A 20,746-nucleotide genomic window follows, 5' to 3' on the forward strand; every position below is an offset into this window, starting at 1 on the left:
AAATAAATATAATTGTTGTATTTAATCAATGTCATTAGATGCAAATTTATAAGTTTTATAAAGCATTAAAATATAAGTGTTATGTTTTTAATGAGATTGATTAAAATCTATAATCAAGAGTTGCATGCAAATATAGGCCCAAATTAATTTTAAATGGTTTAAAATTAATTCATCTAGACTTATGTTAGAAGTTTTTCTAATGAGATTAGGAACATGTTAGTCTTTTAATTTTTTTTTAATAGGATTAAAATGAATTCCGTTAAAGATTAAAATTATAAAATAATTACCCATAAGGCACCTTTGTCTAAGGAACATTATGTCAAGGTGGGGTTATTTAAGCTGACGAAAATGGAATACCTCCACCTGGGAACCGACTTGGAAGATGAATTGGACAAATATTTTATAAGTATGCAATAAAGGATTGATTATATTAAAGAGTTTAATAAATGAAATCAAGTATTGTTAAGTTATTCAATATAAATGTTATATTGAGCAAATTAGAAGGACTTAGATAAATTCATTAGCCGATTTTTAACTAAGTATAATAAAATCCTAAAAATATTAGAATACTTTAGTGGGAGGAAATTGGTATATGTGATATATCAAATTTCAGCTCTCACGTCCCTAAAAGTTCACATAGTGAGATCTATGCTCGGCTTCGTGGCGCCCTAGGCACGACCTCCCTTCGGAGAGCGTTTGCATGGGTCAATAGCAAGGTGAATGGGGAAAGTGTTCATAATAAGTGGGAGAGGGACGCGTGTCAACTATCCTATGGTATCCTCCATTAGGTTGCACTGTGAGGTTCCTATGGTCCTCCTGATGTCACCCTGGAGCGACCATCCATTCGGAGGGCCTAATCATAGGAATCGGAACAACGCAAACTCTAATAATGGTTACTGTTTCTTAGGTTAATCTTCAATAGTTGTCTTTCCTTATGGTAGCCTATTGAAGCGTACCTCTGGGATCCGAAAATAAGGGTCATACTTACGGAATGAATTAAGCTAGTTAATGAATCATTGACTGAAAAATGGTAGCTAAAAACTATAGAAATAAGAGTTATTCTCGTATTAGTGATTAGCTGAGATTGTCCCAATTCAGCGGAGGAGTAGCTGACAATTCTTCAGTGCCGGTTGCTCTAAACCTCTAAAGTATCATTGCAAAAACTAAATCAATAGTTTAATTAGGGTTCTATATTTACATGTGTTTTCCCTAAATTGATTGGATAATTAAGTAATGAGTTAAGATAAATATAACTAATACGGTCAATTTTTTGTCATTCGTTTTAGCATGATTTCCACAATCATTTCATTGTCTAAAAATGAAAAATTAACCGGTGAAAACTATGTGACATGGAAATCTAACCTGAATACGATTCTGATTATTGATGATCTGCAGTTCGTCTTGACAGAGGAATGTTCTCCAATCCCCACTCGCAATGCATCTCAAGCATTCAAGGATGCTTATGACCATTGGATGAAGGCCAATGATAAGGCCCGAGTCTACAATTTGGCAAGTCTGTATAACATTTTTACCAAAAAGCATAAGGCCATGATGTCTGCCTGTCAGATCATGAAGTCCCTCCAGGAGATGTTTGGACAACCGTCCATTTAGATCTAACACGAGGCCTTCAAGTACATTTACAATGCACGCATGAAGGAAGGCCAGTAAGTGAGAGGACATGTTCTCGACCCGATGGTCCAGTTCAATGTCACCAAAATGAACGGTGTGGTCATCGACGAGCAGAGTCAGGTGTCCTTTATTTTGGAATCTTTTTCGAAGAGTTTCCTTCAATTCTGCAACAATACGGTTATGAACAAAATATAACCCATGACTACCCTTCTTAATGAGTCAAAGACTTATGCATCCCTTATGAAAGGTTAAGGATTGGTAGAAGGAGACACAAATGTTGCCCATTCCAAGAAGTTCCACAAGGGTTCATCCTCGGGAACCAAGTCTATTTCTTCATTCTTTGGTTCTAAGAAGATCCAGAAAAAGAAAGAAGGGAAGGGGAAGGCTCATGCTGCTGGAAAGAGTAAGGGCAAGGCCAAGGCCGACAAGGGCAAATGCTTCCACTATAATATGGATGGTCATTGGAAACGCAATTGCCCCAAATACCTTGCTAAGAAAAAGAAAGAGAAGGAAGGTAAAAGTGATTTACTAGTCTTGGAAACTTGTTTAGTGTAAAATGACCATAATGCATGGATACTTGATTCGGGGGCCCCTAATCATGTTCTTTGTTCTTTACAAGGAATTAGTTCCTTCCAATAGCTTGAAAAGGGTGAAATGAAGCTCAAGGTTGGAATAGGAGACACCATTTCAGCTCGTGCAGTGAGAGCTGCTAAGTTTTTTTTTTTTTTTTTTTTTTTTGGAAATAGATTTTTGTTTTTAGAAAACATTACATTGTTCCTAAAATGTAACAGTCGTACTTTGTTTCTTTTTCATCTAATGAAGTGTTCATTATGAAAAATGGTGTGACTATCTATCAGCTAAACTAGAAGACAACTTATATGTGTTAAGGCTAGCTGAATGAAAAACAGTTTTAAATCATGAGATGTTTGAAACTGCGAATACTTAAACAAAAAGGTGAAAAAATTCTCCAAGTAACAATGATACGTATCTTTGGAATTTTGAGTATAGGTCACATAAATCTCGATAGGATCGAGATATTGGTAGAAAATGGACTTCTAAGTAAGTTAAAAGATGATTCATTACCTCCATGTGAATCGTTTCTTGAAGGAAAAATGACTAAAATATCTTTTAGTGGAAAAAGTTATAGAGCAAAAGAGCTCTTAAAGCTCATTATTCGGGTCTTTGTGGTTCAATGAATGTAAAGGCTAGAAAAGGGTACGAATACTTCATTTCTTTCATAGATGATTATTCGAGATATGGTTACTTATACCTAATGAAACATAAGTCTAAAGCCTTTGAAAAGTTCAAAGAGTATAAGACTGAAGTTGAAAACCTATTAAGTAAAATGATTAAAACACTTCGATCTGATCAGGGTGAAGAGTACATGGATTTCGAATTCTAGGACTATTCATAGAACATGAAATTCAATCCCAACTTTCAGCACCTGGTACACCTTAGTAGAATGGTATATCATAGAGGAGAAATAGAACTTTATTAGATATGGTTCATTCTATGATGAGCTATGCTCAATTGCCTAACTTGTTGGATTTTTTGCCCTAAAACTCATAGATAGTAAATGTTATTAATTGACCATGATCAATAAAGAGTTATAAATATTAAATCAATACATGTTATTGTTTGTATTGTTGTCTATTTTGTCAAAATTAACCCTAAATCCAACAAATGAACATCCAAGGTTGCCTTATAAGTCTTGAACTATATGTGGAGACATACAGGGATCAATGTTCAAAATACAACCTAAAGGGTCTATAGTATAGGGATAAGGCTGGGTACCTTATCTTGGTAGCACTGTGGATACAATCTACTTTGTATTTGATACAAACGTAATGATCCAACGCATTCGTGTAGGTGACCTGTGATTGAGGGTATCCTATGCAATGAATTTTTATAAGACTAGACTGCGAAATAGTAACCACTAGATGTAACACCGTTGACTAGTTAGGTTTCTATTTCAATAGAATGACCTAGGCGACTTAGTCTTAATCCTGAGTGTATTATGAACTCCTATTTACGAGGGATTATCCTTTGATTTCCATGGGTGAGAGTGGCTAGTTCATTGACCCAATATGCCTATCATTTTAAGGACAAGACCGAGTAGAGAGCTGAGAACATAATAATACAAGATGGAGTTCACTCATTCCCTCCTTGGGGGTAATTAGATGAGTGTTCCCTTAAGTTGTGTCTTTGAGACTTGAGCAAAGGGCTGCCCTTTCATTGGCCCAAGAGGGATTTGTGTTTATTGGTTGGACCATAAGCAAGTTGTTCATTAGAGGAACACTGATACTTAAGAAGCTAGAGGTAACCCAAGGGTAAAACAATAATTTGAACCAGTTGGAGTTACGAACACTGGTGAAGGACTAACTTGTTTGTATTGGTCTATATTTGTGGACACAAAAATCTATCTGTAGTGAGAAGAGTGCAGCTGTAGGTATTTAGTGGAGTGTACCTACAGTTAACGAATATTGATTAACTTGGTTAATGAGTTTAACCAATTAATCTCATATCGTTGGAGTTTCTGATTTACAGGTCCAGTAGGTCCCTCGTTAGCTCACTAGAGGATACTTAAAAGGGATAATTTGAATTGATCAAATTAATTTGAGAAAACTATATATTAATGAGATTAATATATAATTAAGTATGGATATGATCTATAATTCAATTGGAGCTTCTGATTTACAGGTCCAGTAGGTTCCCTCGTTAGCTCACTAGAGGATACTTAAAAGGGATAATTTGAATCGATCAAATTAATTTGAGGAAACTATATATTAATGAGATTAATATATAATTAATTATGGATATGATCTATAATTAAATTGGAGTGCAATATTTGAATAAGATTCAAATTAGTTAAATAAGTGAATTAGATTCACAAAGAATTAACTAATAAAGAGGTTTTGCACATATACATGGGATGTATATGATAATTAAATGTATACATTAAATTAGGTTTAATATATAAGTAGTTATTTAACTATTGTGCAAATTAAAATTTGTGCAAATTAAATAAGTGTTATTTAATTGGGCTAATTGATTAAATAAGCGTTATTTAATTAAATAAATATTATTTAATTAATTATAGAAAAGCAAAATATGTTGGGAAAGGGGTTTGGTCCTTCTCTATATAAAGACCTCCCCATGGCCCATTGGAATGCACTGAATATACAATTTTGATTGCAGAGAAACTCTGACAATACACAACTTTTTAGTGTTATTGTGCAGAATTTTTTCTAAGCCATAAATCCTTTCTACTCTCCAAAACCTCATTCTCTTCTCCCTCTCCCAATAGTTGGATACCACCTACCCTCTATTGGAATCCCAGAGAATAACGAGGTAACTCTCGTGGTAGTGTTCAAGATCATTTAAGGAGTTGTTCGTGATCAAGACCGTTTGGAGATTCGTTCATTGGAACCTTGAAAAGGATTGTTCATGGCACTTAGGGAATCTACAATGGTAAAAATTGTTCTAACCCTTTCCCTGATAGCATACCAATTTACGTGTTTATCTATTTCGTCTAGTACAACGATTTTTTTTATTGTAAAAATTGATTCACGTGATATAAGACGATCTCACATGAGAATGCTTCCACTGCGGGATTTGATCCCTACAGTTTGTGGGTATGTAATAGAGATTGCAATTCACATCTTGAACAATGTTCAGTTGAAGACTATTTCTGAAACACCTTTCGAATTGTGAAGGGGGCGTAAACCAAGTTTACATCACTTCATAATCTGGGGTTGTCTTACACATATGTTGGTGACAAATCCTAAGAAGTTGGAACCTCATTCAAGGTTATGCCAATTTTTTGGTTACCCGAAGGAAATGAGAGGTAGTCTGATCTATGACCCTCAAGAAAATAAGATGTTTGTATCGACAAATGCTACATTTTTAGAGGAAGACCATATGAAAGATCATAAAACACATAGCAAAATAGTATTAAGTGAAGCTAATGAAGAATCAACAAGGATTGTTGACGAAGATAGTATTTCATCAAGAGTAAATGAAGAAACCAACACTTCCAGTCAGTCTCGTCATTCTCAATCGTTAAGAGCGCCTTGGCGTAGTGGAAGGATTGTGATACAACCTGACTGTTAATTGGATTTAACTAAAACTCAGGTTTGCATACCAAATAATGGCATTGAAGATCCATTGTCCTATAAACAGGAAATGACTGATGTAGACAAGGACCAATGGGTTAAAGCCATGGACCTTGAAATAGAGTCTATGTACTCCAGCTCAATATGAGAGTTTGTAGATCTACCTGAAGGAGTTAAAACCATAGGATGTAAATGAATCTATAAAAGAAAGAGAGATGTAGGTGGAAAGGTACAGACATTCAAAGCCAGACTTATAGAAAAGGGTTATACCTAGATGGAAGAGGTTGACTATGTGGAAACTTTTTCCCCTGTTGCTATGCTTAAGTCTATAAGAATGCTCTTGTTTATAGTCACATATTATGACTATGAGATATGGCACATGGATGTCAAGACTGCTTTTCTGAATGACAATTTTGAAGAGAAAATCTTTATGTCTCAGCCCGAGGGGTTCATACCCCAAGGTCAGGAGGAAAACGTTTGCAAACTAAATCGATCCATATATGAGTTGAAGCAGACGTCCAGATCTTGGAACATTAGATTTGATACAGTAATCAAATCTTTTGGTTTTGATCAAAATGTTGATGAACCTTGTATCTATAAGAAAATCATCAATGATTATATGGACGATATCCTACTCATTAGGAATGATGTGGGGTACCTTATTGAATTAAGGAATGGCTGGCAGCCCAATTCCAAATGAAAGATTTGAGAGAGATACAATATGTACTTGGGATCCAAATCATCGGGGATTACAAGAACAGAATGCTGGCTTTGTCTTAAGTAACTTATATCGACAAAATGTTGACTCGATATTCGATGTAAAACTCTAAGAAGGGTTTATTACCTTTCAGGCATGTGGTTCACTTGTCTAAGGAATAATGTCCTAAGACACCTTAAGAAGTTGAGGATATGAAACGTATTCCCTATGCCTCAGCTGTGGACAGCTTAATGTATTCTATGTTTTGCACCAGGCTAAACATTTATTATGCAGTGGGAATAGTCAGTAGGTACTAGTCCAATCCAAGGTTAGACCACTAGACTGCGGTTAAGAACATTCTCAAGTATCTTAGGAGAACGAGGGACTATAAGCTAGTGTATGGAGCTAAGGATTTGATCCTTATGGGATACACCGACCCTAATTTCCAAATTGACGAGGATTCCAGAAAATTCACGCCAGGATCAGTGTTTACCCTAAATGAGAAGTTGTAGTATCGCGTAGTATCAAGCAAGGGTGTATTGCAGATTCCATTAGAAGCTGAGTATGTAGCTGCTTGTGAAGCAGTAAAGGAAGTAGTTTGGCTCAAGAAGACTTGCCCATCACCTTATAGTGTGACAATAGAGAGGCAATAACCAACTCTAAAATACCTCATAGTTACAAACGAGGAAAGTATATTGAAAGGAAATATCACCTTATACGGGAGATTGTGCAACGAGTAGATGTGATCGTTACAAAGATTGCCTGAAAGCACAACATTGCTAATCCATTTACGAAGGCTCTCTTGGCTAAAGTGTTCGAGGGTCATCTAGAGAATCTAGGTCTATGAGACATGTACATTGTATAATCTAGGGCAGGTGGGAGATGTGTAATAGGTATATGGATGCCCTAGTTTATTTTATTTATTTACCATGTTCCCACTGTTTTGGATTATGATATTATGTACAACCCATTGATTAGAGTTTTAGTTCAAGTGGGAGTTTGTTGAGTTTTATGCCCTAAAATTCGTAGATAGTAAATGTTATTAATTGACCATCATCAATAAAGAGTTATCGATGTTAATTCAATAAATGTTATTAATTATATTGTATTTTATTTTGTCTTCATAACCCCAAATCCAATAAACTAACATCCAAGGCTGCTTTATAAGTCTTGAACTGTATGTAGAGACATATAGGGATCAACGATCAAGATACAACCTAAAGGGTCTATAGTACAAGGATAAAGTTGGGTACCTTGTCCTGGTGACATTATGGATACGACCCACTTTGTATTTGATATAAAGACAATGATCCAATGCATTCATGTAGGTGAATGTGAGTGGGGGTATCCTATGTAATGAGTTTTCATAAGATTGGATCGCAAAATAGTAACCACTAGATGTACGTCGTTTACTAGTTAGGTTTCTATTTCAATTAGATGACCTAGGTAACTTAGTCTTAATTCAGAGTGTACTATGAACTTCTGTTCATGAGAGATTACCCTTTGATTTGTATGGGTGAGAGTGGCCAGTTTTTCGACTCAACATGCCTACCATTTTGAGGAAAAAATCGAGTGGAGAGTTAGGAACATAATAATACAAGATGAAATTCACTCCTTCCCGACTTTAAGGTAAGTAGATGAGTGTTTCCTTAAGTGGTGTCTTCGGGACTTGATTAAAAGACCCTACCCTCTCATTGGTGCGAGAGAGATTTCTGTTTATTGTTTTAACTATAAATAGGTTGTTCATTAGAATAGCATATGATACTTAAGGAGTTAGAGGTAACCCAAGGGTAAAAACAGTAATTTGACTCAGTTGGTGTTACGAACACTCGTGAAGAAGTAACTTAATGAATATCAATCTTTAGTGGAGTGCCTGATATTCAATGAATATTGATTAGTTTAATTAAAGAGTCTAATTAATTAATCTTATATCATTGGAGCCTCTAATTTGTATATCCATAAGTTCTCTTTGTTAGCTCACTAAAGAAAAAGATGAATTATTTTAATTGTTCAAATCAATTATTGGAATAACATATTAATGAGATTAATATGATATGATTAAATTTTAAATCTGGTATATAATTAAGAGAGAAATATTTTAATAAGATTCAAGTATTAAATTCTTATGAATTTGATTCATAAAGAATTAATTAATTAATTTTGAGAAGTGAAGGCAAATAAACATACGATGTTTATTAATTAATTAAATATATATTAAATTGGATTTAATATGGTTATTTAATTAATGTAATTAAATTAGCCTTAGGGTAATTTTGGAAAGTTATGGAGAAGGTCTCCATATTAATTTGTTATTTTGCTCAAATTAGGGCAAAGGAATTCATTTTGGTGAAATGAAATTCCACCCTCCAAATTAATCTCGTCTCAAAATTTCTCTTTTCCATATTCTCTATTCTTCTTCCTCAAGGTGTAGAGACCATTCTTCTACCATTTTATTCTTAAGAGAATAATGAGGTCTCACTTATGGTAGTGTCCATTATTCGTTGAAGAATAGTCCTGGAGAAGACGATGAGGACATCGCGAAAAGTTAGGAAATCGAAAAAGGTATGTGATATTCTTCTTTGCCTTTTTACTCTTCAATTAGCATGCTGCTTTATTACATGTTTATCCCCTATTTGGTTTTGTTTCATATGTTGATTTTGTTTCATTTAAACCGAAAATCAAAATGCAAGGCATTCATACACTTCCACTCGGGATTTGATCCCAACAGATGATGATGCTTTAGCTCAATAGGGGAGTATCGTGTTCCTTCTCTCGTTCTTCCCTTTTATGAATTAGAACTCCATTGATTTCGTTTTATGTTTTGTTTTTAGTGCTTTTTGGTTAATTTTTTCTTTTATGCTAGTTGTTATTTTTATTTCTGCTGAGTCTTATTTATAATGACTGCTATTATGAAACTTTTGATTGCGTGCTGTTTGGTTGTTGTGCAAAGATGCTCTTTGTTAGCTCTAAAAAAGAGCTAATAATATATCCTTAATCCTACCATCATTGAATAATTCTTATGCCTAAATTGTCTCATTTATAGGTAAATTGATCGCGAAGAGAAAACGCGTCGTTTGAATGAAAATAGAGCAAAAAAGAAGCAAGAACGGGAGTTGGATACACCATGTTGAAAGAAGACATCAAAATTACAAAGCTGCCCCTGAGGGTAGCATCGCAACTCTCCCTTGACCTTTGCATGACGGTGAGAGGCAGCAAGCATCAATTTTGGGACAAGTAGTCAGCGTCGCAACGCCATGCCAATTCTCCAGCTCGCGCTATTGGACAGAAGCATATGAATAAGGCAGCATTGCAATGCTGAATAAGGCGTCGCAACACTACGAACTCTAATGGATGAGTAGCTTCCGTTGCGTGCAACACATTGTCACATCAGCGTTGCACCCCTCCCTTGACGATTGAGGTCTATTTCGATAAGGGCGTCATAACGCTCTTGGTAGCATTTTGATGTTGTGATCGTTTTACAAATAGAGGATCTCGATTCCCGCTGAAGGGTGAAAAGAAAATTTACGAAGGGAGAATGACTTAGGCCACGATTGGGACGATGTTTGAGGAGTTTCCACCTAGATTTTTATTCTTTCTTCTCATTCTTTTAATCTTTTCCATTTATGCCTTTCAACTTCTCAATTTTTGTTGTTGATTTGAGGAAGATGCAAGGTTAGGTAATTTTCTTCTTGGGTTTAGTTGTTTGTTCAATTTCTTGAAGTTTTCTAATTAATAATGTTGAATTCTATGAACTCTTGGGTTTGATTTGAATTATTTTTAATGGAATTTGATAGAATTGGTCTGACAAATCGCTTTTATTAGATTCTTGTTTGCAAAATATTCATAGCACTATGCATAATTGTTGATTACGTTGCACGAATTAGGTTTACATGTGTCAGCTAAGACTGTTATGATCTCATGCATGTTCGCCCTAGTTTAATCTTGCCTAATGAACCATGCTATGAGTATATAAGGCTCCACTCTCCCCGTAAGGCTCCATTAGCCTGGGCGAGTATAGGGTTTCCAACTTGGAGATGTCACAACGCATGAACCCTAATCGTAATGTGAATTAGTTTTTTCTTGGATTTCGTTGAGAAAGAAGAGTTAAAATTAATTTAGAGTTAATTTGATTAATCTCAAATTTGGCTAATTGGACTATTAGTGTCACTAATAGGTTGTGAAGTTCATGGATTCGGCGTTATTTATTAGCATCTAATGATTGGACATACAAATTATTCTCAAGACCTTTTTTATTGATTCACTTCAACACAATTGTGTGTTTAATCTCGACGTGGATTCTTTGCATGTTTGTTTTTAATTCAGTTATTTACAAACGAAACCAAAACCCCTTGTTATACGAAATTCTTTAATCAACCTTGCTAGTTCATTGTTTCCCTGTGGATTCGACCTTGTTCTTACTAATTTTACTGCACTTTTGGTATAAGTCTTAGGTTCGGTGAATATATTTCTTTTATTTAGTACGAGTTCGTATGCGACAACGTATCTATTAAACCTGACTACGAAAACTTTTCATGATGATACTTAAGGCATATCTCTTTTCTGTGTACCTTGCTTTCAACCCAAAAAAGATGCAAAACCAAGAGTTTCATATTTGTCTATTTGTGCAAATCCTTTCTAGACTAGTCTCCCGCATGTCCACTAGTTTTGTATACCAATAGATCCTAGTCATATATTTTGCAACCAAGCCAAAGCATCATTATCTTGTTTTTGCCCCTTTCATAGGTTTTCTTTCTTAAGCAATGAGGATATCATTTATTTAAGTCTTTAAAAAAAAAAAAAAAAAAAAAAAAGGAGGAGAGCTAGGATGACACTCCTTCTTTCTAAGGTGGCCACAAAAAGTAGCTAGAAGTGGAACACGATATACTTGTGTTCTCTTTACGTGAAAGGTTAGCTTGAAAAGTGAGGGTTTTGCCTCAAGTGTGATACTTGCCCGTAGTCAGATACTCGTAGGTAAATCATGGGGGCAATCTAGAACGAAGGCGAGAATGACACCGAGGATAGTTCCTAGGCAAGAGATCTTTGAAAAATTAAGGAAAAAAAAAAGAAAAAAAATGTGAAGGCTAGTAAGATGTAAGCCTTAAGGCCAACAAAGTGTAAGTTTGAGGGAAGGAGGGAAAAGTTCCTTTTGTAATCCATATTAATTTGGTGTTAAATAAGGTTCTGGCATGTTGTAGATCCCCCTAGGGTCAATGATTGATAGCTTAACTAGTTTGGCATGTTGGTTGTTAATAGGAAAGTTGGGCCATGAAACTTTTGTGAGGATTCTAAGGGAGTTTGTTGTTTGGCTAGCTATTGGATTAGAGACCCCTTCTGAAAGTTGTTTTCTTTGCACTGATCAAACTGAGCATGCATATTTAAGCTTTGGGTGTTGTTTTTTATAATATTTTCTTGAGGGGAAGAAAAGATTTTAGTTTGGGGATGTGATTCATGCTGTGAATTACATGCGTTTAAGCCATTTTTATGCACCTTTTACTAGGAAAAATGACTTATTGCACGAGTTTTCTCTTGAATTTTGGCTTAATTCACAAAAAATTAGCTCTTGAAGGTCTAATTGGGATTTAATTGTGATATTTGATGATTTGGAGCTAATTTGGTGAATTTTGGCAATTTGCAGCAGCTTTTACAGGGTTTTAATTCAATGCGCCCGCAACAATCTGATGTGGCCACAGGCCCCAAAGTTCCAGATTTTGTATCAGTCAAGATTAGTTCCGATTTTCTTGAATATATCAATTGTTCAGTCCCAATTTTTCCGGGAAGTCGCTCTGACCTTGAATTCCAGTCTTCCCTAACCACTTTAGGGATTATAAAAGGGATGGAAGCCCTTCAAATGGAGATCATCAACTCCTTGCCCGAACCCATTTTCTTTATCATTGTTTCTGTTATTTTTTAGCAGTCACCTTGGGTTCATTTTCACGTTTCAAGTTAGAACCTTGATGTGAGTGCCGGGGAATGATTTCCACCTTGGAAAAAGGGAGATTATCTTAGAGAAAGGCTTGGAACTTGAAGATTTATCTCAGGTTCATTAGAATTGCAATTTTCTAGCATTTCTTTTCTTTTATTTATTCCTTATAATTATTTTTATTTCCTTTTTCTCTTTTCAATCAAACTCTATTGTAGCTTAAGTAATATTGCACTTCACACTAACTTGATTTATGCATTCTCTTTGTTGAAATTAAAGTTAATATTGATAAATTAAATTGGCTACTTAATTTAACAATCTAGTGGAGCTTTAGTGTAGAGAAAGTTAGAGTGTAAACGGATCTCACAAAAGGATATGGAATCAAGAGCCTAGGAAAAGGAGGTTCACGTCACGTTAGTTAGGAGGGTCATGTCACCTTAGGAATAAGAAACCCCATAGGGTGAAGAAACTAAAATTAAATTATTATAGGGTTCAACTACCCACGGGAACATTCGGTAGTAACTACTCAGAACTCCTAAAGGAACTGGACACCCGATCGAATAGGTGTAGATTTCTGCCCATGCATATTTCACTGTCTTAGTGTGATGTGGCCGCATCACTTTTGAATAGAGTCCAAAAGGTTGAAGCATTGTTAGGCCTGTTCGATTACCATTATTTACTGTTTTATTTTTTTTTACCTCAATTTATACTCATTCACAACACAATTCATTCTGGTTACCTACAATTGCATTAAATTTATAGCTTTGATCAAACTAAAACTACTGCTAGTCTTGTGGGCTCGATACTCGAAATATATACTTCAAGATTATTACTTCTTCGACAGTATATGCTTGCACTTAGACCTCGCTTTTTTGTAGAGGGTCAAATTGAGTTCAAGGCAATTCTCTTTGTCCTAAAGAGAGCTCCATTTGAACTTTTCGACAACCGTAAGAAAATGAACAATATAAACGTCTATGTCAAAAGAGTGTTCATCATGGACAATTGTAAGGAGCTGATCCCTGAGTACCTTGGATTTGTGAAAGGCGTGGTCGATTCTGATGATTTTCCACTCAATATCTCACATGAAATGTTGCAACAGAACAAGACTTTGAAAGTGATAAGGAAGAATTTGGTGAAGAAGTGCATAGAGATGTTCAATGAGATTGTGGAGAACAAAGAGGACTACAATAAGTTTTATGAAGTATTTTCTAAGAATTTGAAGTTGGGTATCCACGAAGATATCCAAAACATAGCCAAATTGGCTAACTTGCTTTGGTACTACTCCACTAAGAGTGGAGATGAAATGACAAGCTTGAAGGACTATGTCACCAAGATGAAAGAGGGTCAGAAAGACATTTAGAGGAATTGCCAGTTTTGACCCAAAAAGCTTTTTCCCATTCAAACGTAAACTCATTTATAAAATGTACTTTTAAACCTCTTTTCCAACTTTTTAGACTTTAAGTGGAGGGACCCGCCACATAAAATACAATGTTGCCCCTCAATAGAATTCGAAAGGACAAAGGTTATCGCAAAGACTTCTTCTTCCCTGAAAGTTAGGGTTTTCTACTTTTTCTTCTTGTTGAGTTTTCAATGATTGTTGGAGTCTCTTCTCGCAAAGACTCCACTACCTCTGTAAAGAAGACCCATATTTCGGGGTTTTTAGATGTCTTCCATTTCCCCTTCACCTGATTCAGATCTTGTCTAGCATAACTTGACTAGTTTGTGCAATATAGAAATGCTTTAATCGATTCTATTGTCTATAGGAGGAGTCTGTGTAATTTCTAATAGGAATGTGTTGTGAAAAACCCGAAATTATTTTTTTTTATCAACAATATATTTGCCATTTCATCATGTAAAATATGTGGGGTAAGGGGGTAAATGTTCATATGGGTTTGATTTCACATTTTTTAGTGTATTGAATTTCACGAGACAAATATCTCGTGAAGTTGTTGCCAATATTTGTCTCGTGAAGTATTCACACCAGTGGAAAGTTTGTAAAATAGTTCGAAAGCTCTCTGTCGTTTGTCTCGTAATGTTGTAAGTTTGTCTTGTGAAGTTACTTCACGAGACAAAAGATAGAAATCAACCCAACTTTACGGGAGAAAAAAGTCAGTATTTTGTCTTGTAAAGTTCAGTTGATTTCTGTCTTTTGTCTCGTGAAGTAACTTTACAAGACATATATATAACTTTACGAGACAAACGATAAACTATCTCATTTGTCTCGTAATGTTGTAAGCTTGTCTTATGAAGTTACTTCACGAGACAAAAGACTTACTTATGAACTTAATTTTATGAGACAAAAGACCGTATGTAGTCTTGTAAAGTTGAGTTGATTTCTATCTTTTGTCTGGTGAAATAACTTCACAAGACGTTTAAAATATTACGAGACAAACAACAAAGAGTACAACTCAAGCTATTTTACAAACTTCACGAGATGTTGTGAATACACCTAAATAACTTTGGTGATGACTCTTTGGCTAGCAGGGTCTTTTCTCCTTCATAACGTAAATAAGTGAAAAAGAAGTAACAATTTCGTTGGTTACTGAAAACTCTTTAAAAAGTAATTTTTTTTCTCCATTTTGCTAACTTTCTAAAAAAATAAAAGACTATTTTTCAACGTACTTGTCTCTTTCGAAACTCTAAAAAATGAAAGAAATTATTCCTCTGAACTTGGGATCCTCTGAAAAGGATTATTGGTATGAAGTTGGGACCCTCACGTAATACATTTCTATATTGAAAACAAAAAGTGAAACTCAAGAATGAAGTTTCTAATTTAAGATATGTGAGTTAGGTAAGTTCGGTGATTTTATATTAGAGGCTTGACCATTTATTGAGGAACAAAATTGTGCGTGATGGATTCCCTCTAAAAGTCCGAAAAGTAGAAAAGAGATTAAAAAAGTACATTTTATAAATGAGGTTACTTTTTAAATGAAAAAAAAAAAAAAATTGGGTCAAAACCGGTAATTTCTCAAACATTTACTACATTACTGGTGAGAGCAAAAAAGCAGTAGAGAATTCTCCTTTCTTGGAGCGCTGAAGAAGAAAGGCTACGAGGTGCTTTTCATGGTTGACGCCATTGATGAATACGCCGTCAGACAACTGAAAGAATATGTGGGCAAGAAGCTAGTCTCTGCCACCAAGGAAGGAGTTAAACTTTATGATGAAACCGAGGAAGAGAAGAAAAAGGAGAAGATTTGAGAACCTATGTAAGACCATCAAGGACATCCTTGGCGACAAAGTAGAGAAAGTTGTGGTCTCCGACAGGATTGTGGACTCTCCTTGCTGCTTGGTCACCTGTGAATACGGTTGGACGGCGAACATGAAGAGAATCATGAAGGCTCAAGCTCTCAGAGACAACAGCATGGGGCTTACATGTCAAGCAAGAAGGCAATGGAGATCAACACAGATAACGGAATCATGGAGGAGCTAAGAAAAAGAGCCGAGGCAGTTACGACAAATCTGTCAAGGATTTAGTCATGCTTCTCTTCGAAATTGCTCTATTGACTTCTGGTTTCAGCCTTGATGATCCTAACACATTTGCTGCAAGAATCCACAGAATGTTGAAACTTGGCCTTAGCATTGATGAGGAGGAAAATGAAGGAGATGATGCAGACATGCCTGCTTTAGAGGAAGATGTTGCTGAAGAGAGCAAAATGGAGGAGGTAGACTAAGCCTTTATAACATCAGCTTACAATTTCTTTAGCGGTCTTCGTGTTGATATTGAGATGTCTGTGAATGTGTTTTGAGGAAGTAAATGTTCGTGTCAGAGTCATTGATCAGCGTCAATGTCCGTTTTGAGTCTCCCTCCTTGTTCTACATTCTCTCTTGTATTCAAGAAACAAACGTAAGTGCTAAAGAGTGTTACTCCAATTATATAACCAGATACCTTTCTTTTGCTGGTCATCATCTTCTGCATATTTATCTTCTATGTGTCTTGAAAATCAGTTCTACAAAACAATATTCCAAATATTCTTAAAAAAGTATTAAGATATAGTCGTAACCTGTAGAGGAAAAGATGATTCTCCTATTATTATAGTTTCGATATCAAAACTTAGAACTATACGCTCAGAATGGGAAGCAAAGGTATATAGAGAATGTTTCTCAATCTCTTGCTCTAAGAAGTGATAGTGGGCGAATATACAACAGTAGTACAAGACTGGGTATCTAGTGCAGTAGTATTAAGGAAGACTCAATTAGGTACAATTTGGTGAAGTAGTAGAGCTGGCAGTTGTCATTTCCATCTCCAACAACGAGATTCTCCAGCTTTCTTGTTATTACTAACCATATTCCATGAAGGCATCATATGATGAGAGGACCCTTTTCTGCAAGATAACATGTAATTAACATATTAATTAAAAAAAATGAAATATGTTTTCCCGGAAATGGAGTATTTCTCGTTTCAGTGTTTTAAGGGCGGATAGTTAACAGTAAAATAGAAGGGTTCTAGATGATGTGGCAAAAGCACAATTCAAATTTGGTGAGACTTTATAAAAGGGAAAATGCATATTAAGAAACTAAAATCATGACTTCAACTTTTTTTTGTAATTGCAGGTGTGGCAATCACATAGAAATCAGATAGCAATCATATAAAAATAAAATAGAAATCAAATTTTCAGGCGAAAGTTTTTTTGCCATGTTTTAAAAAAAAAGCAAAACCTAGAGACACGTGCCCAATTTTCAATTCATTTTTTATTAAAGTTGCAATTGCCCCTTTATAAAACGCGTAAATTGGACTTCGAATGGTCAACAAATTTTTTTCTCATAAGCTGTCTGCAAAAGCAGAATTTCGTTATGGCAGTTATAAACTCACATGCTCCTCAAAGTCAGGGCTGGTGAGATTAATGGCCAGGTTTCTCATCAGCAACAGCACCTGGAAGGAATGAGAATATTAGAATGTAAGCTGTTTTAAAGCATATGATTTGGTTTATAGGATGTTAAGAAGAAATTATGTTTGTGGAGTGGAAGCAATGAAATGGGGATGAAGAACATACGGTTTCGACGTCTATTTGGTCCATCTGTTCTAACCTCTGCACATGACCTGAGGCTTTTGGGTCGAACACGCTGCCAATGAAGTTGTAGACTTGACCAAAATCTGGCAATACTGCATTGAATTGAAGACTAAAAAAACATCAAGGGACATAGTAATATGTAATGGAAAACTAAGAAGCATCTTCAGGACAATTTTCTATGGATCTACAGCATTGAGTAAAGGAACTGAATTTTGTAAATGCCGGTTTCTCCCGACAGTAAAAGCTACCGTTTGTGAAGTGGACTACAATAACCTGAAAGTAGTAGCTTCACTCAAGTAATTATTTTACACGTGAGAGAGTTCCATTTGTACCGCTTGGTATATAGTATAAACCTCAAACGTAAACCAGTCCCGCGAAAGCAGTATGACAGAAACTGAGGAAAATTTTTGGTTAAATACAATATAGAGATGCTTTTTGGAACATTGGTTATAAAGAAATTGGATGACTTTTCCAAACTGTTTGTATTGATCCTCAGGAGACTTGGTATATTACAATTTTCTGCTTTAATTTGGAGCGTTTGTTCTGTAAAAGTCATGTAAATATTCGTCTTCTATTGCTGCTCCTTAATGGAGCGCGCTTTCCTTTCTGAAACTTGGTGTACCATTTTCTTCCCAACGAGTAATCAGGCAAAAAAAAAAAGAAAAAAGGAAAACGTAACCATCAAAACTGACCTCTCAACTGAAGGTTGTTGTGTTCCTCGATGCTTGAGTTAGTTGGAAAGCGTGTTTTTGCAGTGCGGTCTGTGCTACTGGTACAATTGTTATCTATAACTTGCCCTGCAAACATAAAATGGAAAGGAAACATGACTATAACCCTTTGATTTTTTATTTTTAAAAATCTGGATTGTTTTCTTGCTAAATTCCAAAAACAAAAACAAAGTTTTAGGAATGTTTTCTTTTCGTTTTCAAACTATGTGATTTTTTAAAACACTCGCATTTAATTTTCAATTAAATGTTATAAAACGGGAATCATAGCATTCCAAAACAAAATGAAAAAAAGTTCGTCAGTTCTTAAGTAATAAAATTTCCAACCCCTCTCCGTTTCAAGAAAACTAAACAAAACCAAGAAAAAGTTGAATGTCTAAACAAAACCACAGAACTTGTTCTGATTCAAACTCGTTTGTGATTTCACAATTCAAATCTCTTGCACCTTGAGAGCAATTGACTGTCTGGATAGAGTTATCCACCCTGGATGACATGGCAGAAGCAGATATGAAACTCGCTGGAGTAGAAGAGGAATCTGGCTTTATATTATATTTCGGTTCAACAGGGGAAGATTGAAATGGTCCTGACAATAGTGCAAGAGCTGAGACCACAATGGGTTTATTATAAGAAAGCTTTATCAAAATTACACTGTCAAAAGAAAAACTACAGATTGAAATTGTACCGACCATTTTTTGAAGCTTTTTGAGGATATGGATGAGCAGCTTTCCTCTTTGGTCGTGGAGGAGGCAAGTGTTCACCCGTCCCACTCTTTTCAACCTTCAGGAAGTACTTCTGAGCGTGACTACGTATCTAACAAGAAGCATCATCTTCAGACAACTTATTATAGAAGAGCCAAAACTTGAAGCATTCGAGCATTCTTCAAGATATACTGTACCTGTTAGCAATAAAAATGAATAGAGCACGAAATTGAAGGGAAAATTAGATAGAATGGAACATTTTGAATGAAGATTGTTCCAATAAAAGAACTAAGGTCCTGATAGTTCATAATTGTTATAGTGTATGGGTTACAATAGTCTATGAGTTATAATAGTCTGTATTTAAGTATAAACTACAAATAAAGATGGAAGATGACTACAAAGTAAACATCCTGAATATTGAGTATTTTCAAATAGTTTTTTCATAACTAAATGTGGCTTATAATAATTGGAACCTCAACTATTATAATAGGAGATCCAGATATTAAGTGGACTATAATATCCAACTCAACCAAACAAGTTGGAAGCCAAACGCCTCCTAATTCATTCAGAAGCCAAATCAAGAAAGAAGTGGCAAAAGGTGGTTACCATGTTAAATCACCTCTAAACGAAAAGCTTAAATAGAAATTAATTAGAGTAAATTAATCACCTCTAAATTAATGAGTTAGTTTCATATAATTCTATCCAAGTCAGCAGGAAATAATAACTTTATCAATTATTTTCCGAATTGTACGAACTTGAGAAGATGATAAACATTGGAATTGATTTCTTTCAATCAAACAGAACAAGATATAAAAATTTACTTCATAATCTTTATATAATATGAAGATCCAATTTCCAGAACTTGTCTATTATCTTAGAAACGGTATTGAAAAACAAAGATGCCAGAAAGAATGAAAGCATTCCCAGAGTTGTTCATTAGATTTGTACAAATAAGACATTACCTGAATGACAGTCTTCGATCCAACAAAAGCCTCAATCTTCTTCCAGTCACGATCAAAGCTGAAGCATAGAATCAAAGAGAAAATGCACGAACAATTAAAGTCCAAACAAAAACAAAACAACAATTCAAATGTATCGGCACATTTCTTCCCCATATCACTCCAAATAATCAAACAAACAGATCAAAATTCCTCTCCCATTGAAAGTAAACCAAACGAACAGTTGAATACTCCAAAATCACTTCAAATCAAAGATGATGCCGGATTCGAGCACACAATTCCATAGAGACACGAAGTGTTATCAACGAGGACAAAAATTCAAATCAAATAAAAAAAGAGAAAATCACGAAGACGAATAACAACAACAACAACAAAGAAAGCGGAGATTATACAGTTGAATAGCTTCGAGGAACTTATCGTGCTCTGGCTCAGTCCAGCTCTCTCTGCACTTGGTGATGGTGTAAGGCTTCCGAGCTCTCTTCGATAGGTCATCTCTCAACGACGCCGTAGCAGTGTCAAACGGTAACGCCATTCGTACGGATCCTACATCCGGGCTCAGCCCGAGCGCGAGGTTCGAGAAATTGCTTCTTGCAGTTGCCAGTGCCGTTGATATTTTCGTGCAGATACTTAAAACTTATCGGATGCGCCGGCTGTAGATTTAACATAGTGGAATCACAATTAGAAGCTGCCACGTGGTTTATTTTGCTTGAGTCATTGCGGAATAGTTGTGTGGTGGCAGGGTAGAGGATTGTGGCTGGGAGCATGGAGGGAAAGAAGGGAACCGTTGCATGGGAAGTGGAAAATGGATGAAAGATAGTGCCCTTATCAACGGGTAGACACGTGTCAGTCTATGCCTTGGTGGCTTAAAAAAGTGGTTTTTAACGCATCTAGTGGAAGATATTTTTATTGGGACCCACTTACGAACTCGAATTTGTGCCACTGATCCGACATTCGGACAGTTTATCCATTGATCTTTTGTGCAAAATTCGTTGAT

General features: G+C 35.5%; 1 protein-coding gene and 1 pseudogene across 2 annotated transcripts; one reads left to right on the plus strand and one right to left on the minus strand.

Moving 5' to 3' along the window:
* Positions 1-1,287: 1,287 nt before the first annotated feature.
* Positions 1,288-16,588, plus strand: LOC120069714 (annotated as a pseudogene).
* On the minus strand, positions 16,371-20,377 carry LOC120069733 (protein REVEILLE 6-like). Of its 2 annotated transcripts, none has more exons than XM_039021523.1 (8): positions 20,145-20,377; positions 19,756-19,813; positions 18,782-18,905; positions 18,541-18,678; positions 18,063-18,167; positions 17,353-17,462; positions 17,172-17,231; positions 16,371-16,683 (listed from the first exon to the last, which is right to left on the minus strand). In XM_039021523.1, exons 1-8 carry the CDS (start codon positions 20,282-20,284, stop codon positions 16,639-16,641), a joined length of 780 nt encoding a protein of 259 aa, XP_038877451.1. In that variant the 5' UTR covers positions 20,285-20,377; the 3' UTR covers positions 16,371-16,638. The 2 variants fall into 2 exon arrangements, with proteins under 2 accessions (XP_038877451.1, XP_038877450.1); XM_039021522.1 differs by having other exon boundaries at positions 18,541-18,696; positions 20,145-20,375.
* Between the last annotated feature and the right edge of the window lie 369 nt (positions 20,378-20,746).

Source organism: Benincasa hispida, unplaced genomic scaffold (genome assembly GCF_009727055.1).
Source record: "Benincasa hispida cultivar B227 unplaced genomic scaffold, ASM972705v1 Contig557, whole genome shotgun sequence".
Lineage (NCBI taxonomy): Eukaryota > Viridiplantae > Streptophyta > Magnoliopsida > Cucurbitales > Cucurbitaceae > Benincasa > Benincasa hispida.